Genomic DNA, 27140 nt, shown 5'->3' with positions numbered 1-27140 from the left:
TGGGTTACAAAAGCCCTTTTATAAAGCCATTTTAAAACAAAACAAACCAAAAGGTTTACAAAAGAAAAGAAAAAGATACAGAAAAGAGTAACTTGCTTCGTATGTCCCCAAAGAGAGGAAAAAAATAAAATAAAAATAAAGGGGCAACGCCAACATGCTCAATAATAAGGGGTTCTTTTCCTTACTTTTTTTTTTTTTTTTAATACAAAATACAAGCAAAGGATACACATACTTAAAACAAAGTTCAGAAGACAGCAGTCCTGGAAATCCTCCAATCAGAGCAAAGCAGGAGTTTCTTTTGTTTATGTAGTTCCATACAACTGGGATATTGAAAGTCACGTGAAGTATCACACTAGACCACCACACGATTCTACCAATGCATGTTGCATCTATAATTCACAAACATGGTCAACAAAATCATGTTCACTTTAACTTGGTTTCATTTAAATTAAAGAAAAAATAAACTTTAAATAAGTGGTTACATTCAAACTTTTAACTTCCTTAGTACCATGCTGTCTATTTCAGCACTGCTAAGGTATTGCAAGAATGCCCAACCCTCTCTGGTGTCCAATCATGGTTCTAGCCACACTGCGATATGAGAAAAAGGGTGCCTGGATACCAGCCCATAGCCTAAGATACAGTTAGGCTCGCTCTCTGACCTTCCCTGCTCAGAATATGAAAGATTAAGGACTAAGACTGAGGAAGACTGGGAGCTGTTAGAACTGGCAAATGAAGACTAAAAGATGAATCAAGGCAAACAATTACTGAGATTGCGGCTACTGCCGTAACCCGGCAAGTCATGCCTCGCAGGAATTAAGCATGTAAGGTTTGCTGCAACATGTTTATGGTAAACTATGTAGAGCTCTTATTTACAAATCTTGTAACAAATACTTCCACAAAAGGAAAAAAATTCACCAACTTCCAGAAGACAAAGTTTTAATTGCCAGACGTTTAAAAACACGCACTCACACATACCCACACTCTTCAGGATTTTATATATGTTATTTTTAGGGCATGACTGAATACAATATTCCCCAACTCACCAAGGAAGGAAGAAAAAAATCCCAATTTACCCTCCCCCCAAATCTAGAAAACCCTCCCTCACCCGATATACAAAGTGTCTGCACAACTGTGATGCTCTACAGCCATATAGAGCATGCTCAAAGAGATGTTACTGCTTCCGTTACTCGTTGGCATGGCAACAAACAGGCATATGGGACACCACCAGCCCAATAGTGGTTATTACAATCAGCACCACTGTGAATTAGGCTTTAAACAAAACTACAATTCATGGATTTGATATTCAGAATCACGTATTTTGTTTTCTAAAGACAATGAGAAAATGAGGTTGAAATAGGAACATGGCTAATTGACAGCTTGACATCCCAATACTAAAAAAAAAAGAACCAAAAACCAATAAACTCATCTTCAAGTAACTCAGCAGCTTCCCCTAGAGAGAAATGACACTACTTCACCCTCAAGAGCAACCAGTGGCTTTAACTCTCCCTCTTTGGCAGGAAGCCAGCACTGCTTGCTTTGACCTCCATCTACATACGTGAAGAGCCTACCTTGGATTTCTTCTTACCCACCCCAGGAAGGAACATTTGGTGTAGCTTCTAGTGCTACAGGTGAGAGCTGTTCTGACAGGCACTCATTCCACAACAGCAAAAAGGCTTTCTTTTGCTTCCGAATTCTGCTCTTACAGCAGCCCCTAACCCTGAGTTTCCTTACACTACTCCCCTCTCCAACCTGTAGGCCAAAAGTCCACTTGTCACCTGCATGTCCATGGTCATAAAAATAGAAGACCTATCTTCAGACAGTGTCACCTGTCATGGTGGTGTAATTCCCAGCAGTGTTAAGGGTGGAGAAGGAAGGAGGGCTCCCAGCCAGGGTACATAGTGAAACCATGTTTAAAAAAAAGGTTCAGATGACTATTCATCAAAAATCTTACTCAACTGTTACCTCAAATTACACTGATTTATCTGGAAGAAAATGTTATTTGAACTAATACCAAATAGAAGTATTTAAGAATGAAATAAAAGTTGTTTTGAAAATAAACAAAAAACAAAACAAAAAAACTAAGCAGTTTAAATGAGGCAGCCCTGGGTACACAAAATGCTGTGTTTTTAAAGAAAAGGCTTTTGTGGGGGGATTTTCTTAACACTCTAGAAGAAACATCCTACCATTAGTTTTTCTTTGTAAGGTTAATTCTGAGTGGGAGGTATTTCAAACATTTCCTTTGGGTTTCCTCTCCTAATCCCATCTGGGGTGGAGGGTTAAAAGCAGCAGTAAGTTACCACTGGGTGAGACAGAGGGTACCACTTCTGGCTGGGGGAGAGAGAGGCTTTAAGAGTCTCAAGAACTAGAATGTAGTGTTAGGCAGCAGAGAGCTGCAGCACTCACTGTCAGAGGTAACCCTAGCAGAGATGAGAGAACAGACAAGCCCCTTCCAACCAACACCCCATTTCCTGAGCACTGCAAAGTAAGACAGTGAATGCGTTGCCACCTTACTGTAGGCACACAGGAAGAAAAGAAATATATAAGAGGACGGACAGTAAGCCACGGAGGTGCCAAGGGCCAGTCACTATGAGCTTACAGCTGTGACCTAATTGCTAAGCACCTGTTTCCAGTTGAGTCACATTAAATGTCTTCCTATTTGCATGCATGATTTGAAGGAAGACCAGTGTTATAAACAACTGAGGGGGGGGGGAATTGAAAATAAAGGTCATTTGGAGCCTAAGTGCTCACTTGAGACACCCATCAACCTAAGCAGTCTGTAATTAGAAAATAGACTTCTCAATCTAATGAGTCAGTTTTAAAAGGGCCTCTAAACAAGAAGCCCACCCAGACACAAGCAACCTACAAGACAGTAATATTTCTCAACTGTAGCTAGATAAAATCAGAGATGTTAGTGCAGATTAATATATTAAAGAGACTTTAAAAAAATTGAGGCTAAAGTTGAAAGAGACCCTATGCACAAATGTTCATGACACATACCTAAGAAAGCCCAAATGTCACTAGGAATGTAAGACTGAGTTGTAAACCCTAAAAGGGAGAGATGCCTGGTGGAAACAAGGGTGAGTCTCTTTGCTTAAGGATGGGTACCTGAGCAAGCCCACTAAAGCAAACAGATAATCTGTAATACCCCACTACACAGTTCACAACTATAGATTTCATTACATAATACAATAATCCAACCACTTATATGTTCAAGTTTCTATTTTTGGCCATATTTAACACTAATTTATTAACAGTGCAGGGTTGAAATGACTCTCTGCTACTAGGTGTTTTATTTACTTTATTTTATTTTAAAGCAGATCTAAGAATGTTCTTTAAAGTGTCTTAAAAACCCCGAGTAAAAATATTTCTTAAATAACCCTTTGTCCTATGAATTCCTATAAGAAAATGACATCATCTGAAACAAACATGTCACTTAAAAAAAAAAAAACACAAAAGCAGAATACTGAGGGAGCAAATTTAGCTTAAGTGCAGAAAAATATACAGAAATTAATTCCACTAAATCTTAATTTAGTAGCATAATAGGACTCCTAAACTTTGCTTCTATTGGCGCATGGGGTATGAATCAAACCTATAGTTATTTCCCAATGCTCTGCTAAGGTGTCCAGACTGTTACCAATGGCACGCAGGCACCCTAAAATACAGTTCACTCATCCTGTTGAGGCTCAGGCTCTTGCTTTAAGGAACATAAACAGAAAGAAAGGGATCAGAACAACTAAGAAGCAAAGCAAGCAGCACGGAAGCAGCATTTAACACACTCCCATGCTGTCAGTGAGTGACAATAGTAGTATTCCATGGTAGAACTGCAAGATTCTGTAGTAACAGAAGAACTTGTGAGATGTGTATCATAGCATGCTACTATGAAGAGAAAGTTTAAATATCAAAAGGAAATTGTTTTTACCCCCAAATAAAACTGGTATGGTTCATGGGCCCTTGAAACACATTTATAGCATAGAAGAACTTCAATTATATGTATTTATAAAGGATAAATCTCAATCCTTTGTATCTGAGCTTCACATTAACTCAAACTTTATTTGCTTAAAACTTTTAACATCATCAGTCTGTAAAGAAATGCACCGTGAGGTGCACACTCATCTTGTCATCAGAGTTCTAGGGAATCTCTTTGTAAGGTCTTGATCATTGGTAAAACGATCCAAAAAACAGGATTTATATATTTTTTTTTTTTAAAAAACATGAATTAATGAAAACATGAATGAAACATGAAATTAAAAATGATTCTGGGTTCTGGTGGCCCGTTTTTTAGAAAAACTTATTGAGACAAAAGGACCACTGGCTCCAAGCATCTTTGAGAATAACAAATATAAAATAAGAACACCCACATTTCCAGATAAGCTCCAGGAAGCCCATTCCCTTCACACCCAGGGGATAATGTGAGTACTGAGTTAACAACCCAGAATTCATGCTCACCTCCCAACTGCCTCATCAGTGTTCAGTTTAGACTCATGATTCTTTTTGACATTGACATTTTAGACATACAAACTCATGTTAAATGACAACTGGTCTGTCAAAAGTACAGGAAAAGAAAGAACAATAATTTTTAACTAGAACTTTTCTAGTTTTTTTGATTACTGTTCAAGTTGCTGTTCTTTAGCAAAAAGCGGTTCCATAGTGTCCATCTCAAATCTTATTGCTTTACAGCCGTGGGATTCCTAACTTCCATTAAAAATGCGAAGACCAAGCAGTCAACCCAGTGATTAATTGACATGGCTTTCATCAGGAGAGGGGGAAGGAGGGATTGGCAAAGAAATAAGACCATTGGCAAAATGGCAACCTAACCCTTTCAACATACAATGGTTCTGAGAGTGAGAAATCGAGATAGACAGAAACATTATTATTTTAGACAAATGAAATAGCGCTGAAAGCCCATGAGTCAAGCCACAGCCCAAACCATGTCCTATATACGTTTCCTTTTTGTCTTTTGTTTTTGTTTTTTTTAATAAAATCTCTCCCCAAACATCACTTTTAATCTTCCCCAGATGGGGCTTCATCTTCAGACCCTTCGTCTCCAGATTTCTCGAGTGGAGGGCTTGTAGCGGCCTTCTTTTCTGGAGGGCTTTCTGCCTCCTCATCCTCTTCTTTGGGAGAAGGAGTTTTTTCCTTTGATGCCTTTGAAGCTGTGGGACGACCCACTTTTCCTTTGCCTTTCACAGGACTTGGTGTCACTGAAATACAGAAAGTAACAATTTGGGGACAGAAAGAGAAAAAAATGCCTTAAAAAAAATCCAGCTACAAAAATACAAGTCTGTAAACATAAAACAAAACAAAACCAAAAACAAACAAACAAACAAACAAACAAACAAAACCCCACACATCCACAGAAAAAGCATTTATTCCTAATGAGGATAATATGGCATTCTGAGCAGAAACTGGAGCCAGTTTTTGGAGTGCCATCATCCTCTACAGTAGGTATAGAGATGAACCCTTGAAGACCCAGATGAATCCTTATTGTCATGGGTGGTTTTGTTTCTATTGTGTCTACTGTCAGTATGTAGAGAGCTTTCTTAGTTGAAGGACCGACAACAGAGTCAGTACTATGTGACCACAGTGAGGGACACTGACTCACACAAACAGGTCATTCCCACACACAAGCCAAGCACACAGGTTCTTTTCATTTTTTATATTTATTTATTTTTATGTGCACTGGTGTCTTAGCTGCATGTGTGTCATGTCTACGGAAGGGTGTCAGGTCCCTTGGAGGTGGTGCTAGGTGTGAGCTGCCATGTGGGAGTTGGGAATTGAACTGAGGTCCTCTGGAAGAGCGGCCACTGCTTTAATCACTGAGCCATTTTGCCAGCCCATTCTTTTTATTTTCTTTCAAGATTTATTTTATTGTTTTTACTATGTGTGTGCCTATATGTGGGTAGCTGGGGTCACAGTGGCTATTCTGCCCGATGCAGCTGTGGGATGAAATGTGAGTCCTCTGGGAGGACATCTCTCCAACCCCCAGCATTCCCAAAAGGAACAAAGGAAAGCCCTTTGGATTTCTTGCATTTCTACCAAACCCAAGGCCAATGCTGCAACCTGATGAAGAGTCTGTATTGAGAAGAGTTAGTTCTTAAAAACACTTGAATGGCAGAGATGTGGTTTTACTTTCGGGGCCTCACCTGTAGCCTTTAGTCTGGGTTTTGGCATTTTCTTTTCTTTTCTCTCAGGTTTGGACTTCTTAACCATCTTTTTGTTTTTCTTTTTTGAACTGCCATAATCACTATCATCATCGTCTTCCATTAGGAAATCTTCATCGCTGCCAGAATCTTCTGAGAGGAAAGAAGAATTTCAACGTCCAACTTAAATGTATACACCCTTCCAAGTGAAGGGAGGAAAGAGCCCTGAGAAAGACAGTCGACATGACTGGATTCAACAAGGACTTCCACTACCAACTTGGTCAGAGTTGTCCCTGACCCACTATAGAATGGGTACAGTATGGACTACACTAAGATACCATAATGTAATATAATATAGTATCTTGGAGTAGAAAGGTTAGACAGATTTCCTACAAATTCTACTAATCCTTTCTTTTAAATCTAAAGGAATTTTAACCTATTTGTGTTTTGCCATTGGTGTCAGGTCCCCTGGAACTAGAGTTATAGTTACATGTGAGCTGTCATATGGGTGCTGGGAATTGAACCTGAGTCCTCTGGAGGAGCAGTCAGTGCTCTTAACCACTGAGCCATCTCTCTAGCCCCATTTCTACTGATTTGTTAAAAAAAAAATTTAATTTTCCACTTATATAAACATACAAGCGTGTGGGATGCTCCAGAAGAGAATCCTCTAGAGGAGGAAAAGCTGAGCCATCTCCCTATCCCCATAGTTTTATTCCTGCTTTGTTTTGGAGACAGGATCTCTCTGTGTAGCTCTGGCTGTCACAGAACTCACTCTGTAGACCAGGCTGGCCTCTGCCTCCTGAGTGCTGGGATTAAAGGTCTGTTCCAGGACACTCAGGCGCACAGTTCTATCTTTCAACTGTTAGCATCTACTTGATTCAAGGGACTGGACACAAACACTCAGCTTCTTAGAAAATACCAAGGTCATTAACTACATTTGCAAAGGAGATGAAGCTCCACTGACTGAGCACTCGCCTAGCATCCACGAAGCCCTGGTTAGATTCTCACTTCTCCACGAAACTGGGAGAGGTGGTAGAAGCAGATCAGTGCTTCAAGGCCACCCTCAGCTACACAATAAACTGAGGCCAACACAGGCTAGAGCAGGGCCTGTGTAGACAAACCACTAAAGGACAGTCAGTCAGTAGTCTCACGTACTCTCCTGGAAGGGTGCCTCATCATCTTCTTCTGGCTCTTCCTCACTGCCAACATCTTCCAAGAGCATCTCTCTCTGTTTAGAAGCTGCTTTGGATGCCGCCTGTCGTTGCTGGCGTACATTTTTATGATCATCTTTCTCGTCTTCACTGTCATCTGCAATATAAAAGTTACTGTGACACAATAACTCCAATAATCAAGGAATTTTCCATCTGCTGACAGAGGATATAGCTGTTTAACTTCACTCAAAAAGGAGTAAAATCTACCCTTAAAAATTTCTTAAAGTTGGGGCTGGAGAGATGGCTCAGTGGTTAAGAGAATTGGCTGATTAAGGACCTGGGTTCGATTCCCAGCCCACACAGCAGCTCACACCTACCTATAACTCCTATTCCAAGAAAAACACCAATGTACATAAAGGTAATTAATTATAAAGTTAAAAAAATTCCTTAAAGTAGCTGGGTGGTGGTGCACACCTTTAATCCTAGCATTGGGGAGGCAGAGGCAGGTAGGTCTCTGTGAATTTGAGGTCAGCCTAGTCCACAGAGTGAATTGCAGAACAGCCAGGACTACACGGAGAGACCCTGTCTTGAAAAACCAATAACAAACAAACAAAAAACACCAAAACAAACAAAATCCTTAAAGCCAGATATGGTGATATATATCTATAGTCTCACCTGGAGACCAGCTAAAAAATAAACCTTGCAGGGTCCGTGGGGGCCACAATCAAGGAGTCAGGTGGGTCATTGTAATAAGCAATTATGTGTGGGAGATAAGGAGAAGCAGGATGAGTCACGCATTGTGGAAAGACACAGAAAGCAAGAAATGAAGACAGTGAGAAGTGGGATCATGTTGGAGGCCTGGTTGCCAGCCAAGGCCATATCTGGGTTCCTGGTCATACAGCAGCCAGGATTTATGTTGATTTCAGTGGCTCCTATCCCCATTGAATGCCACTGGCCTGGGCCTTCTCTGTCACCTGGGGCCATGGTGACAACTAGACCCAGGCTGCTGCAGAGGACCATTTCTGGGTCTGTGGCTCCACCACAGCCAAGATCTTATGCTACTGTCCATGGCCCAAGCCTAGGTGCTGGGCACACAACCTGTGGCCTTGTTAGTGTTCAAGAGCCATGCTGCCAACTAGGCCAAGCTACTGTGGGGAGGGGGGCGCTCATGTCTGAGTCTATGTTGTTGATGTCTATGGCAAAATGAAATTGGAAGGTCATGCTGAGCCAGTTCTGCCCTTCGTTGGCCCTGGGAGAGCTGGCCCCTACACTCAGGAGAGATGGACACACCCCAGCAGAGGGCAAACGGACCCTGATGGCATGAATGTTGGGGAGCTGACTCTGACACCTCACTGGGTGGCCCCAGTGGCCTGGACAGACCAGCTCAGCTACTACCCAGGCCCACAGACTATCCTTGGGTGTTGGCCCACCCTAATATCTACCCCAGCTAAGACCTGCTGGAGCTCATGAAAGGACCTGTGGAATAATAACTACAGGATCTCCATGACTCAGGGAGGCCACAGGGTATCCCAGGCTTTTCGGTGAGGATCCAATGATGATGGTGTATCACAAACCAGAGGCTTTGAACCAGACCAGTGAGTCACTGCAATGGACAAAAGGGTTTACTGTACGACACACTGAGGACCCCAATGCTCACACCAGGATGAATGAAGAGGTGTTGGGAAAGGCAGGAAAGAAGGATAAGCAAAGATGTTTGTTGTTGTTTTTTTTCCCCTCATTTTAATTTGCTTGATTATTTTTTTTTTTTTTGGTAGGAGGGCATTGTAGGGCTGAGAGGATATGGGGAGACCAGGAGGTGAATAGAATTGGGGTGCATATGAAACTCTCAAGGAATCAATAATCCTGCAAAAATAGAAGCAGTAAGGAAGCCTTCCAATTATCTCTATTCTAAGATATAAAAACACATAAAAACCGTGCTAAATTACTACTCCATACAATGTGTTGGGTGACCTTTAGAGTCAAGCAGAGGGAAATCTTTAAAAGCCCATTATTTAAATGAGCTAGCTAAGCATCCAAGGACAAGCTTATAAAAATTACTCTCACACACTACAACAAATTAACTAATGTTTCACCAAAGCAGTGATTTAGCCTGCAAACTGAAGGTCAAGCTGCTAGCCTAGTAGCTCTAGACTAAGCTTTATTTTATTAGTCTTTACTTAGGGCTCTTTCCTGAAGGTTTAGGCTTCCTTGCTCTAGTTTAGCTGTCATACTTTTAAAACAGTCCCATAAGGCTTACCCTGGTCCACAGTTTTCTTTTGAGGAAAAAAGAGGCAAGGCAGCGGTGGCGCACACCTTTAATCCTAGCACCCAGGAGACAGAGGCAGGTGGAGCTCTGAGTTTGAGGCCAGCCTGATCTACAGAGCTCGCTCTAAGACAGCCAAGGCTACACAAAGAAATCCTGTCCCGAAATGGCAAAAACCACCCCCAAACCAAAAAACACAGTACCTTTTATTTATTCTTTGAGAATAAAAACATATACAATGCATTTTGAATTTTTTTTTTGAAACAGGTTTTCTCAGCATAGGTAACCTACTAGTGGCCAATTTCCAGTAAATATTAACTATCCAAGAGTTTCTACACAATGGTTGGGTTTTTATAAGGCTCTCCCCCTCATGGTCAATGTTTAACTATTTCTAGTGCCAAAGATCTCATCTAGAGACAATTAGAGAATAAATCTGACTATGGCAGACCCTAAACTAAACTCAGCTGGCAAGAGTTGTGCTTAACACAACTACAGAGTCATGCATCTTGAAGTTTTAAAAATCTTGATAAAGGTAAGAAATTCAAATTAGGGCTCGCTCACAAAGTACATGAATGGAATGGCAAAGCATACTACATTATCTCTGGGTCACTACATAGTATAATTTAAGTAGGAGAGAAGGCAATAACATGCCAGTAGAGTCAGTCAACTTAGCCAAATGTTGTCAATTTTTTGTATTTTTGTTCACCAGCAGTCATGGAAAAAGGACATCTATGAAGTCAAAAGAGGGTCACCACTGGTGACAATTAAAGGAGCTGGAAGCAATGAGGGATACAGAAAGCTAAAGTCAGCAGATGCGGGTACTGGGAATGGAACTCGGGTTCTCTGTAAAAGCAGCCAGCACTCTAGAACTGCTGAGCCAGCTCTCTAGTCCTTCCATAATTTTTTGACAGGATCTCTTTATGTAAGCCCTGGCTGGCTTTGTACTTTGCAGCAATTCTCCTGTCTCAGCATCTAGAATACTGGTGTTAAAGTTATATTTTACCATACCCCATTAACATTAATTCTTTTACCTAAAATTTTACAAAGTATTTTCCCCATGGCTATTATTTCAAATGGCATTTACTCAGTTTGCTGTAACTTCTTTATTCATGTAAAAGTTGAGTAACAGCTGGGCATGGTGGCCACACCTTTAATCCCAGCTCTGAAGAACCAAAGGCAGGTGGACCTCTGAGTTCAAGGCCAGCCAGATCTATATGAGTTCTGGCACAGCCAAGGTCACATAGTGAGATCCTGTCTCAAACAACAAGACAATTTTGTTTTTGTTTTTCAAGACAGGGTTTCTTTGTGTAGCTCTGGTTGTCCTGGAACTCACTATGCAGACCAGACTTGTCTAAATGCACAGAGATCCATCTACCTCTGCCTCGGTGAGGGCTGGGATTAAAGGTGTGAGCCACCACTGCCCGGCAAAACAAAGCATTTAAAAAAAAATTTTTTTAATTTATTTTGCTTTTTTAAAAATATTTTTATCTGCATTTGTGCTCTGCCTACGTGTATGTCTGTATGAGGGTGTTGGGTTTTCTGGAACTAGAGTTATGGACAGATAGATGTGAGCTACCATGTGGGTACTGGGAATTGAACCATGGTCCCCAGAAGAGCAGCTAGTGCTCTTAATTGCTAAGCTATTTCCCCAGCATATCCTGTAGATACTTAAAAAAAAAAAAAAAAGCCATGAGGATGGAGAATAATTTTTGCCTCTGAAAACAAGCATTTTTATAATTCTAGTATTTGAAAGTATCTGACATACAAAATTGCTTATTAATAAATGAAGAGAATGAAGAGTATATATTTATTCCTACTGCAATAAATATAGTTTACCTGCTGAGTGAGAATCATCCTTCTTAGTCTTTACATCTTTTTCTTCTGAATCTTCACTGTAAAGAAAAAGAAAAAAAAAAATACTTCTAAGCCTTAGATCAAAGTCTAAATGACCCATGGGAAGCATGGCTACACTTGTAATTCTAGCAGCAAGGATGCTCAGACAGGAGGGCTGACATCAGTTCTGACCCATCCTGGGCTACATAGTGTGTTTTTAGGCCAGCTTGACCTAAAGAACACGACCCTAAACTGGGTACAGTGGCACATGCCTTTAATCTGAGCACTTGGGAAGTAGAGGCAGATGGATTTCTGTGCAGGCAATGACAGCCTGGTAAATAGGAAGCTTTATCTTTTAAGTAAAGACCTAGTCAGTCAAGGTTACACAGAGAAACCTATCTCAAAAAACACAAGAGATTCTGTCTTGAGACAACAAAAATAGTATGATCAGATTTCCAATATTGGAATTGGAAAGAACACTGATAATGCTTCACACATAAAAATGCCTGGACAAGGCCAAGGTGGTGGCGCTGTCTCTAATCCCAGCACTCGGAAGACACAGGCAGGCGGACCTCTGTGAGTTCCAGGCCAGCCTGGTCTATAGGGCAAATTCTAGGACACCCACAGCTTATTACATACAGAGAAACCCTGTCTTGGAAAAAAAAAAAAAAGTTCAAACAGATGCCGAGGAATGAAAATGCTTCATTATTCCCTTACCTTACAGGGATGCTACTGAATAGTATAATTTTACTCCTCATGGAAAAATAAACTGTCCCAAGACTCAATAGGAAAGGGAGTAGGTATCTTGAACAAACAAAAACCCCAAGGACCCAGCACGAGCAAGGCTCCCAGTTTCATCCCTCTTCCCAGGGCCACAACAAACAAAAAACAATGAAGGAAAGTTTATAAATCTAATTTTTAATGAAATGTGTGACTTTCTCTGGCTATTTTAATGAGCAAAGTCAGGGAAAAGCTTAATTTTTAAATAAGAAATGAATAGAAGAGTCAACAAAATCTTATAGGTTTACATCAACCAACCTAAAGGTTAGTCTGAGCTATGCTCTAAGATCCTACCTGGCCCCTGACCAAAAACCAAACAACAAAGAAAAACTTCAGGTCATTATAGATACCAATGAGACAATGTTAACAGACCATAAATGGTTCATATTTAGGAGAAATAGAAGTGGCTACAATAAAGAAAAATATTTCTAAGTTGGGCTATTTAAAGCTGGGTAAGACAGATACACCCTAAACTTGAGAAGGTCTGTCTCCCAGTGGCATAACATTGAATCAATACATTTATAGGGATTTTTTAAATATTCTATGTCTTAATTTTGTTTTAAAATTATTCTCTCATGTGTATAGGTGCTTTGCCTGCATGTGTCGGTGCACCAAATGTGTCCCTGGTGCCCATCAAGCCCAGAAGATGGCTTTGGATTCCCTGAATCCAGGGTTACAGACTCTGTGAGCTATTATGTGGATACTAGGAATGAAAGGACCCTGTCTGGGTCCTCTACAGGAGCAGCCAGTGCTCTTAACCACTGAGCCATTTCTCCAGCTTCCATGAGTCTCAGAATGGTTGAGAAATACTATTTCATTTCTTTGAATTGCTTATCTGTATGTAATAGGAGCCTGATGGTTGAAAGTGGAATTTATGGTCTACCGAGTATGGTTTCAAAATCAAAATCAGCCCCCTGCTTCATTCACTCAATCCCCCAACCTTACAGATGTGTTGTTATGAGAATTGACAATGTATATAAAGCACAATATAGCCTGACACTAAAATTCTTACATCATCATCATCATCATGTCTTAAAGTTATACACCATGAAAAGTGTCTGTTCACTTTTAAAACCAGGAGAAAAATTCTATCTTTCTGCTGTCAGTGTAGTTATGTTACAGTCAAATCAAAACTCATCCAATTCATGCGATTTGTGAAACTAAGGGAAAAAGACTGGAGATGACTAGCTAGCTCAGTGGCAGAATGTTTGCCCAGCACATTTAAGGTTCTGGCTCCATTCTTAGCACTACAGCAAGAAAAACAACTGGGAGGAGGCAAATATCTAAAATAATCACTTGAACAAGAAAAGAATCATTTTGAGAGTAAAATTCAGAGCTTAGACTTCCATAAGCTTTAGTTACGGTTTTCTGCTATTGATCATTACAATCAAGTGTCAATATCAACCTTAGATAACAAATTACAAACTTAAAACATGCTTTTGGCTCATGTTCTTAAGTTTGAGGAAGCAGCAAAAAGCATTCCTGGAGATCACTTCTGATCCAGAGTTCAGACCAAGTTGCTTTCAGGAAAAGGCTGACCTGCAGGCCCAGAAGCTGAGCCTACACGGCAGGACAGACTGCATACAAAAAATCCATCCAGTTCTAGTACACGGACTATCTTCATTTTACAGCTCTGACAATGTAATTAGAAAGATAAAAACAATGACGCCTCCTACCTGTCTTCTTGTGAATTCTTTCCAGATCGCCTCTTATTTTTAGCTTCTCGAGGAGATGACCGAATTTTCTTAGCAGGAGGGCCTGAATCTCTTCCATAATCTTCATCTAAGCAAGCAATTTTTCAAATCCAGTTAATTATGACATTTACATGTTGAGACCACACATTATTCCTCATGCTATTCAAATAAATGTAACCAGATTTCCCTCAGGGTTTCTTTAGTTAAAAAGGAGAGGGGGAGCTAGAGAGATGGCACATGCTGTCCTTCCAGAAGCCTCGGGTTTGAGTCCCAGCACCTGCATGGAGGCTTACAACTCTAGTTCCAGGATCAAATGCCGTCTTCTGGCCTCTACAGATACCAGGCATGTAAGTGGTACAAGTGTACACGAGCACCAAATACTTATACAAACAAAAAAGTATTCTTAAAAAACTGGGGTTAAGGCCAGGTGGTGGTGGCACACGCCTTTGATACCAGCACTTGGGAGGCAGAGTTCAAGACCAGCCTGGCCCTCAGAATGAGTGCCAAGAGAGGCTCCAAATCTATACAGAGAAACCCTGTCTTGAAAGAAACAAACAATCCCCTCCCCTCAAAAAACCGGGGCTAGCAATTTTACTAAACCAAATTGAATTACTTTATTGTTGGGTTTTTGAGGCCACTTTACCTTTTACAACAACCTACTTTCTATAATGGTCTCAATTGTTTACACAACCATAGCAAAACATTAGATGAAACTCCTCCGTCTTCTCCTAATGTTCGCATGAAGGTGCAAACTGAACCAGGTAAGTGTGGATGGAACAGTGTGTAAGCAAGGTTAATCACTCTCTGATGATTTGATGTAAAAAATTGTATTTTGTGTATTTTTAAAATAAATGCCAACACTATTAACTGACCAAAAACAACAAAAAACCCCAAAACAAAACTAAACTAAACAAAAAAACTCCTGGGGCTAGGAGTATTTATTACCTAACATGCAGTTGGTTAAGATCTATGTACAGTACCACAAAAATAAATAAATTGAAAAGGTTCAGAAAGGTGGCTCAGCAATTAACAGTACTTTGCTGAACAACCATGAAACCGGATTCAGACACCCAGAAGCCAAGGTAGGAAACCTCACTCCCACAAGTTTTTTTCTCACTTCCTCTCATGCCCACACTCATAATACAACTAAAAATAAATAGAACTTTAAAACTCCTCACCAGCCCCACCTATTTTACATAATTACATATTATCGTCTAGTCCTTATATACACACACCTTATACATTTACACTATAGTTTGTCATTTTATACTATTCCCATTTAATTTATGGTTTTCCCACATTTCAACATCTTCGTATTTACCTAAAATTTCAGTCATATAATTTTATTATAAATATCTTTTAAGATCTAAAATCTACAATCTTAACACAATATTGTGATCAAGTAAATTACTCTTAAACTAAAGTATTAAATATATAATGCACTCTGGATACTCATAACTTTAGAAAAATACCTCCAACTGCAAAAGACCCATAAGAAACCCTTACCTTGAATGATTACTCCCAAGCCGTTAGTTACTCCACTACCACATGTAACAGTGAGAATCTAGAATTAGCCTGGGACTTCAGCAATTCTTAAATTGCTGGATTCATTATGAATTCCTTAACAGAATAGCCTAACCATTACCAGCAACGTTTATTTTAATTATGTGTGTGGGTAGAGTATATGTGATTATGGGCACATGAGCTCATCATGGATGTTGAGAACTGAACTCAGGTCCTCTGCAACAGCAGCATATGCTATTTAACTATTGTACCATCTTCTGCTTCTTAAAAATAACTAAAAGAAAAAAGAAAAACAGGCCTAAGTAAGGCAGACTGGTGCAGTGCCTGACCCTTAACCGTGCAGGGCAGTGGTGGGCACCTTTAATCCCAGCACAAGGGAGGCAGAGGCAGCTTGGTGTACAGAGCGAGTTCCAGGACAGTTCCAAAGCTACAGAGACCCTGCCACAAAAACAACCAACCAACCAACCAAACAAACAAACAAAAAACCCAAACAAAGAAACAAAAACAACTAACCAAACCAAAAAAACCCAAACAAAGAAAAAATAACCAACCAACCAACCCAAAAACCCAAACCAACCAACCAACCAACCAACCAAAAAAAAAAAAAAAAAAAAGCCATCAAAAATGACCCCTACTCACATTAAAAACAAATAAGAAAACATTTATTTGAGTGTGGGAGCATGCTTGCCAGGTTGTACGTGTAGAAGACAGAGGACAGCTTCCATGAATAGATTCTCTCCATCTACTATGTGCATTCTAGAGATCAAATTCAAGTTCTTAGGCTGGGCACCAAGTGCCTCTGCCTGCTGAGGCCCTTAACTACATTTTTTAAAGTTAAAGTGAAAAAGAAAAGGCCAAAACAGCTACCCGCCAACTAAGTATCAACTCTGCTCCAGTTTCCTTAACTGCAAACGAAACAGGAGATTCAGTAACAGTATTGCTCTAAAACCCAGCCTGGACTACCTGTCACACTGCTGTGCTTAGTTAGCAATAGGTATTTTACATAAATAAACACTTCATTATAAATGACTGGACATTTCACCTTTGGAGTCTAAAACCAGATAAGAAAAAAGTCAGGTGTTTATTTCAATGATTAGAAAAAGCTAAATGCCAGGCATAGTGACACACCTGCAATCCAGCAATTGTGAGGTTAAGGCGAAAGCATTTTGAGGTCAAGGACAATCTGGGCTACATAACCGAGCTTATATCAAAGAAAATGGGCAAGTTCACGTTTTGTTTGCTTTGACACAGATCGCTGGGTACTTTTAAATAATAGATCTTTAAAAGCGTGACTGACAAAGAGCACATAAGCTGACAGGTCTGTCAGCACAATACATGACTGGCAGAAATCAAACATACCTGCATCATCTGACTCCTGAAACTGTGAGTAATCAACGACCTTCCTATTTCTGCAGAAAGAGACAAATTTAGATGATTAAAAAAAAGTTTGAATATACATTTCAGTTTTACAAACAGAATAGTTCCCACCCAGGTGTAATGATGCATGCCTTTAATTTCAGTTCTAGGGAGAGAAAAGCAGGCAGGTCTGAGTTTGAGGCTAGCCTTGTCTGTGTACCCAGTGAGATATGAGACTTTGCCTCAAAGCAAACAGACAAAATCAACTCTCAAACTTACAGCACTTACCTCAGTTGACAGGCTAACCTGTTCTTCCCAAGCTTTAGATTTCCCACCTCCCCAAGAACAGAACAGGCAAGCAGGGCCTTTCACCACATGTATTCATTACATACAGGTAGATATTTTCCACATTATACATTGCCGTGGAACAATCTTTGTACACTGTAAATATGTCTTATTCCCATTGGTTAACAATGAGCTGATGGGCCTACAGCTAGGTAGGAATAAGGGTGGGGGTCTCAGGAGAAGCAGAGTCAGCATGGGAAATTTGTACATGAGGTAAATAAGCTTCAGGGCAGCTCATACATAGAAATTGGTTAATTTTGTTATGAGAGCTAGCTAAAGACAAGCTTAAGCATTCATAATAAATCTTAAGTCTTTGTGTGCTTATTTGGGGAGTGGCTGGTGGGACATTAAAGTCTACTTACAATACATATACATTCATGGGTGAAATTTTTTAAGTGTTAAACTCCCTCCCTGCCCACTTTTTTCTGTACTATACAGCCCTGGCTGTTCTGGAACTTGCTTACATAGACCAGGCTGTCCTCTTACTCAAGAGATTCTTTGCCTCTGTCTCCCTAGTACCAGGATTAAAAAGGTATTTGACACCATACCTGGTTTTTTCTTTTGCTTTTTTGAGAAACTGTTTCACCATGTAGCCCTGGTTATTCTGGAACTCACTGTGTCTACTAGCCTAGCCTAGAATTCAGAGATCCACCTGACCCTGAACCCAGAATGCTGAGATTAAAGGTGTGCCCTACCACCAGCCTGCCTTTTTTCCGGGGAGGGGTGCTATATTATTTTTACTGTTATATACATAATCACTTATACTTGATAAAACAAGATTACTGCTAGGCAAAAAAGTTTTTAAGATATACAATGCTCTCAAATTATGATAAAAATAAGCTTTAGAAGAATTTTTTTTTTTTACTGCTTTTAAAAACTGTGTTTTATATGTACGTTATCTATGTATGTGTATGCACATCGTATGTGTTCTGGTACCCATGGAGGACAGAAGGTCTCAGACCCCTGGAACTGGAGGTAGGTGGTTGTGGGGGATGCCTAACTTGGATGTTTGCTTTTTGTTTTGAGACAGGATCTCACTGTAGCAAAACCTGACTTCAAACTCAGGATCTTCCTGCTTCCCCTGCTCCAATTACAGACGTGTACCAGCACACCTAACCAGTGCAATTCTGCCTTCTGTATTGTCCTATAAAAACTGTGAGATCTGGAGATGATTTTGAAGTATATAGGAGAATGTACACAGGTCACATACAGCACTCTACATAAGGAACTTGAGAAGTGTACTTGGATGCTTGTTATAGGGCTAAAGTACATTTTTTAATAAACTGGAAGATGAGAAAATCTACCATTATCAAACCTAACGTTTAAGAGGAGGATTTATTTTTAGCTTAAACAACAAAAAGCTTGTCAAAATCCCACTAGAGAGCCAGAAATGATAGCACAAGCTTGTCATCCAGTCCCTAGGAAGTAAAGACAGGAAGATCAAGGGTTTGATGTGGACTAAGCTGCAGAGAGCTCTAGTCTCAACTTGCTACTATGTAAATACAACTAGCAGAAATGTGAGCAAATACACTATTTCAACATAGCACAGATGACTGAAATAAACTAAATCAGGGCCCTGCCACAAACTAGTTCTATGTCCTTGAGCAAAGAGTCCCTCCCTCGCTCCTGGCTGACCATGTTTTTCAACTGTAAAACAGGAGGAATACAAACTACTCAAGAGTAGGGCTGGAGGCATGGCTCAGGGCTACCGTGCTCTTGACCAGGTCCACTCACTCCCAGCAGGTGGCTCAACTCTTACAACTCTAGCTCTAGAGAAGACTACTCACTCATCTGGACTCCACACGCACATACCCACACACAATTAGAAATAAACATGCATTTTCTAAAAGTTTGAGACAGGGTCTCACTATCTAGCCTTGGCTGGCTTGAACTCATTGAGATCTGTCTGCCTCTGGACTAAAAGTATATGCCACTACACCCACCAAAAATGAAATAAATCTTAAAACAAAAGTTACTCAAGATTGTGCTGAGAACGAGTGCTACATAAATAATAACTAATAAACATACCAGTTGTTATTACTGCTATCTCCTTACTTTCATGTAAACGTATTTCTAGCCTTTTGGCAGTTTTCAAGTTTCCTTTTAGGTGGGGAAGAGTAGTCACTTTCATTTTTGATCAAGAGTTCAGAAGAGGCATTCAGATCCCCTCAAACAGGAGTTATTTATGGATGGTTGTGAGCCACCATCATGTAGGTGGGGGGTGGGGGGACTGAATCTAGATCATCAGAAGAGCAGCCAAAAGACATCAATTGAATTATACCAACTGCTATTATTTAAGTCAACTGGAGTTATATCCAAATGAGTCTAAAAGTTTGTACTAGAAAGAAAAATCTCCAACATAAGGAAACATGAAAGACAAGAATGCTCAGGGGTGGAGGAGGTGAGCAACCCAGAAATGTTCAAATTTTAATGATGTATCTGTACTTACTGTGCATTTATTTATATTGAAAATGTAACATGAAGCTTGAAATGGTGGTATATGTCTGCAAGCAAGGCACTGGGTGGCGGAGATAGGAAGGTGCTTTGCAGTGAGCATGAGGCCAGCCTGAGCTATACAGATTTTGCTTTAAATACAAAAGAACGTACCTTTTAGGCCAGAGTCTAAGTCAGTGAAGAATGTCTTATTAGTGGCTCCCTACCCCAGATAAAAATGGGATGGGGGTTGCTTGTTTACAATGAACTAATTGGTCCTGAAAATGGGTGAGTTGAAGTAGTTTAAAGGTAACAGGACTTTAAAGGTGGGGCATGGTGGTACAAATTTGTAATCCCAGCACTTGGGAAGTAAAGGCAGGAGAACCAGGCCAGCATCTTTAGTTACTTAGATGAGTCGAAGGGTAGTCTGAGCTAAGTAAGATGCTGCCTCAACACCTTCACACCAAAACAATAGTATTTTAATTATCAACTTCTTTCTTTTAAAGCAACAATGTTGAGGGCCGATAAAATGGGTAAAGGTACTTGTCATCAACTCTGATGACCAAGTTCAATCTATAGGACCAGCATGGTGGAAAAGGAGAATGGCTCCCATGGTTGTCCTCTGTCCTCCACATGTCATACAAATAAATGCACGCAATATTTTTTTTTTTTTTTTTTTTTAAAGAATGAGAACAGGATTTCTCTTTAGCTTTGGAGCCTGTCCCAGAACTCGATGAGTAGATCAGGTTGGCCTTGAACTCAGAGATCCGCCTGTCTCTGCCTCCCATTAAAGGGTGTTTTAGAGTTAGAAAAAAACCTACCGTGTTTTGAAATTATTTCACTTAACCCCCTTAATTTTACAATGAGAAAATGGGACTGAGGCCACAGAACTGAGCTGTGTTTTGCTTTGAGACAAGTGCTCACTATGTAGCTTTGACTAGCATAGAACTCACTATGTAGACCAGGCCAGCCTTGGATTCACAGAGATCCACCTGCCTCTGCCTCCTGAGGCTACAATTAAAACTGTGTGCAAATGATCCCACCCCTAGAATTTAATGGTGTGTAATAAGTCTATCCATCTATCTGAAATCTACATAAGGAAAGCTGAGTTAACAGTCAATTGCAAAATCTTATCCAATTATCAGAACCTTATAATTTATACCATGGAGAAAAAACAGCCATCTAAAAAAAATAACTCTAAGAGACTTTTAAACAATCTAAAGTTCAACCAATGCTTGACTGAACTGCTACTTCTATCCCAAAGTTAATTTGTTATTATAAAAACTTTCAGGGGGCTGGAGAGGTGGCCCAGCTATCAAATAACACTGGCTGAGTTCAGATTCCAGTATCTGAGTGAATCAGGTGGCTTACAACCACTTACAACTCCAGTTCTAGAGGATCCAATACTCTTTTGGCACAAGACACCCAAATGGCACACATATATACATGTTGGTAGTCAACATCTCATTTATCAAATGAATGAGATCCTGCAGAACAATGTTTTTCAACTTATAGGCCATAAACCTGTTACTGGGCCACGGAATCATTTACTCGTGCATAAACAGCATTTTAAAAGAAAAACAGCAAATAGAAAATAACAAGAAAACAACCGCACTAACGCACCTAAGTTCACAATCTTTCAAGTATTTATATTCTTATACAAAGTCGATTATAAAATACACAGACTTCAACTGGAATTCTACCAAAGTAGTTCAAGAGCCACTTGGGGGGTGGGGGGAGACTGCAGAGACACTTGGGTACTTTTATTTGTAAACCTACATATCCACATGGTGTGCAGTGTTCACGGTGGGTGTGTCTCCCCACACCCAAGCACTGGAGTTGTGGATGGTTGTGGGCAGCAGGTCCTCTGGGAGACAGCTAATCACTGAGACATCTCTTTAACCCTTCCTCTTCTATTTTGGTCTAAAATTGGTGACCATTCTATTTTAAACTTCCTATGTGCAGAAAATATGGAGCACACCTGGCTCAAATATCTTTCTTTTGTGGCAGCAAATTTCTTAAAAGTTTAAACATTGTCAGCCAGATGTAGTTGTGCATGCCTTTAACCCCAGCATGAGGGGAGGGGTTGCAGAGGCAGGCCAGAGTTCTGAGGCTATCATGGTCTACACAGTAGGCTCCAGGACAGCCAGGGCTAAGGTGACCTGTCTCAAAAAATAAATAAAAATAAAGACCTACCAGATTTTGGTAGTAGCGTTAGGAAGACACAGCAATATTCTGCAGGTTCTGTTATGGATACTAAAGTCTAAATAATCTTATCCAACCTTGAATCTTGTCAACAAAATCCCAAAAGAGAACTTAGAATCACTCATCTCCAAGGTAAAATTTCATTCATTAAATGTTCCTTCATAGGGAGTCCAAATCTGCTCCTAGGTCATGTAGTTCTACCTACCATAATTACCTTGTCTAATCCTATTGATCCCTCCTCAGAGCAGCCCTTAATATTTGTTTATCTCATTTTTTTTCTTGCAAAGTGAATACATTTTTGTTTGTTGGTTAGTTTTGTCTTCCTGAGACAGTCTCTACATAGTCCCTCTGTTGTAACTTACTAGGTAGACCAGGCTGAACTCAAACTCAAGATATCTGTTTGCCTTGTCTCCCCAGTGTGTACCATGACCAGCCCCTCGACACTGGTTTTAGCAACTCACTCATCACATATTTCAAGTACCTTTGTGATGCTCTAGTTGATTTCCTCCAAACAAAAGATAAGGTAAAATCTGTCCAGTAACGTCCACAGTAAATGTTAACAGTGGTTCATAAAAGAGAGGGGAATGAATAAGAGCTAACCCTTCCTCTACTAAATCTATTTATGCTGTTAACACAATCTAGATCTGAGTTGCCTTTGTTCCTTTGCACAGTGGATTTCACACTATAATTCTAATGACTTCTTTCATACCATCTGCAACATACTACATTTCTCCCAACTTCCTATCTTCTGCAAATGTCATCAGCCTGCCATCAGTCTTCACCTATGTCATCAAGAATAAAAAAGCCCCCTCCCCTGGGGGTGGGGGAAGAAAGACAAGAACATGATGATGGGCCAACCTGAGACATCAGTCTGTTCGGATTTCTCCATCTTCCAAGATCCTGATGTGAAACTGAAAACCCTTGTTAAAATAAAAACTCAGCATTTTCACAGAATTCTTTTGCTCTAATAAACCTTTTATGTTTACCTCCTGTGATACTGGGGTAGAATTTAGAGCTTCATGAATGCTAGCCAAGCAGTAAGCTACGTCTGTCTCATTTTAAAAACCAAAAAAGCAAAAAGTTTACTTAAATCACTGAACTTTTTAGGGCATAAAATTAATTGTCCATCTAAAAGTAAATCAGGGCTGAGGACACAGCTCAGTTGGTAAGCAGAGCTCTTGGCCAGCATGCGCAAAGCTCGGGGTTCAAACCTCAGCACTATATAAAATTAAGCCTGGCATCAGGTTTATAGTCTCAGGAAGTAGAAGAAACAGACACTCAAGGCCATCTTTAACTACATATTAAGTTATAAACCAGCTGGCTATACATGAGACTGTCAGAAGTGGTAAAAATCAACATTTAAGAGCATACGTTTGGGTGTCAAGATATAACTCAGAAGTAGAAAACCAGACAGTATAAATGTCTTGTAATTCGTATTTTAAAAAATTTGTCTCATGGACTGGAGATGGCTCGGCAGTTAAGAATATGTACTACTCTTGGTAGGGCATGGAGGTGCCTACCTTTAATCCTAGCAGAGGCAGGTGGCTCTCTGTTTCAGGACCATCTACATAGTGAGTTCCAGGGCTACACAGAAAGACCATCTTGCCAGGGTGGGGATGTGGTGGGTGTTAAATAATGTATGCTTTTATTCAGTTTTTGTAAATTTATCATGAGTATTCACTTTTTTTAGACAATCCCATTATGTAGGCCAGGTAGGCCTTGCACTTTCCATATTCCTGCTTCATTCAGTGCCAGAATAACAAGCATATACCATCACAACTATCTTCATAAGATATCCCCGATGCTTTAAAATTTAAGTCTACAGATAGGAATTTCTTTAAAGTGACACTTCTTGTTCATAGGTATGTATACATCTATCTGGAAAGTCAAGAACAACACAAGAAACAGGTTCATTTACAGACACATTTCACTGAATACTAAATTTAAGCACATTCTTCCACTTGTTAAATTCTAAGATATCTCCAATTGTCAAATTTAACTAGGGTCTTCTTTAAACTTTTTTTTGCTAGGAAAGAACATTACATTTTAGAATTCAGACATCCCAATTCTCCTTGCAAAAAAACTTAATTTTAGCCACAACTACAAACTATCAATTATAAGAGCCTATATATAGCTTTTCATTCAATGGCAAAGGTGAGTGTGTGTGTTGGAATAGAGAGGTGGAGACTGAAAGGTCCCAGTGCTTACTGTCTAACCACTTTAGAAAAGATGAGCATCAGATCAGGTCCAGGAAAAGGCCCTGATCACACAGAGAGAGAACACATGTCTGCTTTTGGCCTCTTTGCACACATGTATACACGCATGTATACACACACACACACACACACACACACACACACACACACACTCAGAAGGCAAAATTTAAAAAAACACAAAAACAAAACAAAACAAAAAACAGGTTCAATGAGATAATGGTTCACAGGCTAAAGGCACTTGTGTCAAGACTAGGTTTAATCCCCAGAATCCGCAAGAATGGAACTAACTTCAACAAACTGCCCTTTGACCTCAACCAGGCAGGTGGTATGTATATCCCCACACATATAACCAAGCAAATGAAATTTTAAAAAAATTTAAATCAAGTTTTTAAAAGTAAACAAAGAGCAATCAATCAGCTAAGGGGCCTGAGTGCTAATCTAAGTGACTTCATTTGGTACAGAAGTCTACCACGTACTATGCTGGATCAAGAAAACTGGATGAACATGAAACTCTGGGCCTTCTCACCTTTTCTTCTTCAAGACTTTTATGTGCATTGGTGTTTTGTCTGCATGTTGTGTGAGGGTGTCAGGTCCCCTGGAACTACAGTTGGGACAGTTGTGAACTGCCACGTGGGTGCTGGGAATTGAACTCAGGTCCTCTGAATGGGTAGCCGGTGCTCTTAACCACTGAGCCAACTCTCCAGTCCCTTTTTCTTCTTGTTTCAGTAAGACAGGATCTCACTGTATAGCCCTGATTAGACAAGAACTTGGCCACCTGTTTCTGCCTCAAGTGCTGGGATTAAAGGTGTGTGTCACCGTGCTGGGCCAATTCTCATCTTTTTTAAAGATCTTTCTTTTCAAGGTTCAAGAGTCACGAAAGCTAAAGACATATGCTATGTGCTTTCATCAACACTGGCAACATATTATTCACCAAGCAGAAGATGGAGTGGCCACTGTGGTGGTGGGGATGACCACGACTCAATGTCAACTATGAAATGCAGGCTCTGTAGGTCACTTGGATAGACCATGCCTACTACCCAAAACTTCACCACCTATTTTGTTCTTCCCTTTGAGTTTAAAAAAAAAAAAAATCCATTTAGAAAGCAGTACTATTGTTTCGTGGAATAGGGGGTCATTTCTGATGGCCTCCATTGCCACCTAGACTTGCTTAGTATTAAAGCACAGCTCATGTCCCCCACCCTATCTGCATTCCAGGTATCTTTACTTAATTTAACTGTCAACAGCCACCCAGACTCCAGGCCATCTAGTGGGACAGTTGGTTGCAAAGTTAAATGAGCTGGGAGCGGTGTCTCAGATCTGAGTTTAAAGCCAGCCTAAGTTCCACACTTGCCTAAGTTCCACAAATAATCAGTCTAGCAAAAGGAAGAAACAATAAAACAACCTAAGTTCTAGTCCCAACTAAGGCTCCCAGGTAAGCAGCAGCCAGCCCCTCCCCTCCCACTGTATTTACCTCACTTTTCTTCTTACCCCACACCATGCTATGGATATAAAGTAACTGACCGGCAGATACAAATTCAGGCAAAGTCAATGTACTAAAATAAAGCCTCCGAAACACTGTGCTTAGAATAATAAGTAAACAACTGCAGTAATTACTTCCAAGTGACAACGAAAAGTTTAACGTCTGTTTCCTAATACTAAAGTATTTCGAGTAGATGGTCCACTTTGATCAGTTTTATGTTCCCCAAGTATTCACTATAAAGAGTCATGACTACTCGCCCAAACGGTGGCAAAGCTCACAGAAGAGATGGTAATTTGGAGGTGCGGGTTGAAACAAACTGGAAAAAGCAAGCAGGTAGGCAACTCAATCTCAGTATCCCCAACCTAGTGGGAGGAGTAAGCAGTCGCAAACTATCAGCTATAGGAGATCATCTTATAGGAGACAATGCTGGGGGGGGGGGGGAGGGCACAAAACCGTTGCTGGACCGGATCCAAACCTCTTCGGCATTAGATTAAGATACTTTCCATATGGAAACTTGGAATGAAGAACTGACAGCTGTAAAAACACTTAAGACTAAATCTTTAAACTAAGGAGCCACAGTTATTGACTTCAGTCTGTCCTACCCCCCAACCCCCCCCCCCGCTCTCGCTCTCTCTCGCTCTCTCTCACACTCACTCACACACACACACACACACACACAGGACCAAACCACGCCCCGCCACCCAAGGCACATTCCATACAACAGCCCTGGAAGACATTAAAAGGCCGCCCAGGGAGAGGGGCGGCGGAAACTTCTCGAAACCATGTGAGTACAAGTCCGCTCGCTAGCGGAACGCAGTCTCTTTAGGACTAACGTCGCTCGGGAAGAGGGACGGTTACACAAGTCCCCGAGCCGTGCACGCGGGGGAGGGGGAGCGAGCAGCAGCCGGGGCTTGGGCCGCGCGGTTAACGCGCGCGTCCCCGGAGCAGGGCATTTGCAGGCGAAGGGGAGGGAGGACGGGGCCAACCCCTTCGGGGCTCCCAGGTGCGGGCAGAAGCATCGGCGCTCATTTCCCGGGGCTGAAGTGTCAAAACTCACTTTTGCCCCTAGGAAGGGGGGGGGGGGAAGCACGGGTCCCGCCCAGGCGGCGCTCGGGGGCGGGGCCTGCCGCAACCCGGAGGCGGGGCCGGGGCCCTGGGAAGCCGCTCGCCAAGACGCTGGGCTGCCCGCAAGCCTCGGGAGCACGGGATCCCGCGATCCCGCGTGGCCCGGCCCGGCCCGGCCCGGGCTCCAGGGTGCGGCCCACCGGGCCGCCGACTGCGCGGCCGAGCCCGCGCCAGGCCAGGGGCGGAGGTGGGAGCGGCCGCGAAGCCGACCCCGGGGTGGGGGGGGGGAGGGAGGAAGACGCGCACGCGCACGCGCGCCCCCGAGCGCCCCGGCCCCGAGAGGAGGCCGCGCGTGGGGCCCGGCCGGGAGCGCGACTCCGGGCCCGCGCGCGGCCCAGCGCCTTCGCCAAGTCACCGCAGCCAGTGCAGCCCGCCCCGGGCCCCGCGCTCCACACTGACCTGACAGGCCGAGACATGTTCGCTGTCGAGGCGCCGCCGAGCCGAGGAGCCGAGGACCGGGACTCCCCTCCCCTCCCCGCGCGCCCGGCGCCCCACCCCCCCCGCTCCGGCCGGCGGGGCCGCTGCTGCCGAACCCCGAGCCGCTGGCTTCTCGCGGCTCCGCGGCTGCTTGCTCGCTTCCCGGAATCCGCCCTTG

General features: G+C 41.6%; 1 protein-coding gene across 2 annotated transcripts; it reads right to left on the bottom strand.

The window, feature by feature from the left end:
* Nucleotides 1-27140, bottom strand: Nucks1 (nuclear casein kinase and cyclin dependent kinase substrate 1). Of its 2 annotated transcripts, none has more exons than XM_051204151.1 (7): nucleotides 26945-27140; nucleotides 16745-16794; nucleotides 13844-13949; nucleotides 11391-11446; nucleotides 7296-7448; nucleotides 6144-6293; nucleotides 1-5201 (listed from the first exon to the last, which is right to left on the bottom strand). In XM_051204151.1, the coding sequence occupies exons 1-7, from the start codon at nucleotides 26959-26961 to the stop codon at nucleotides 5002-5004; spliced, it is 732 nt and encodes a 243-aa protein (XP_051060108.1). In that variant the 5' UTR covers nucleotides 26962-27140; the 3' UTR covers nucleotides 1-5001. The 2 variants fall into 2 exon arrangements, with proteins under 2 accessions (XP_051060108.1, XP_051060109.1); XM_051204152.1 differs by having other exon boundaries at nucleotides 6144-6290.

The sequence above is a fragment of the Phodopus roborovskii genome, unplaced genomic scaffold (assembly GCF_943737965.1).
Source record: "Phodopus roborovskii unplaced genomic scaffold, PHOROB, whole genome shotgun sequence".
NCBI classification, from domain to species: Eukaryota; Metazoa; Chordata; class Mammalia; order Rodentia; family Cricetidae; genus Phodopus; species Phodopus roborovskii.
This window is presented reverse-complemented; position numbering and strand designations above follow the sequence as displayed.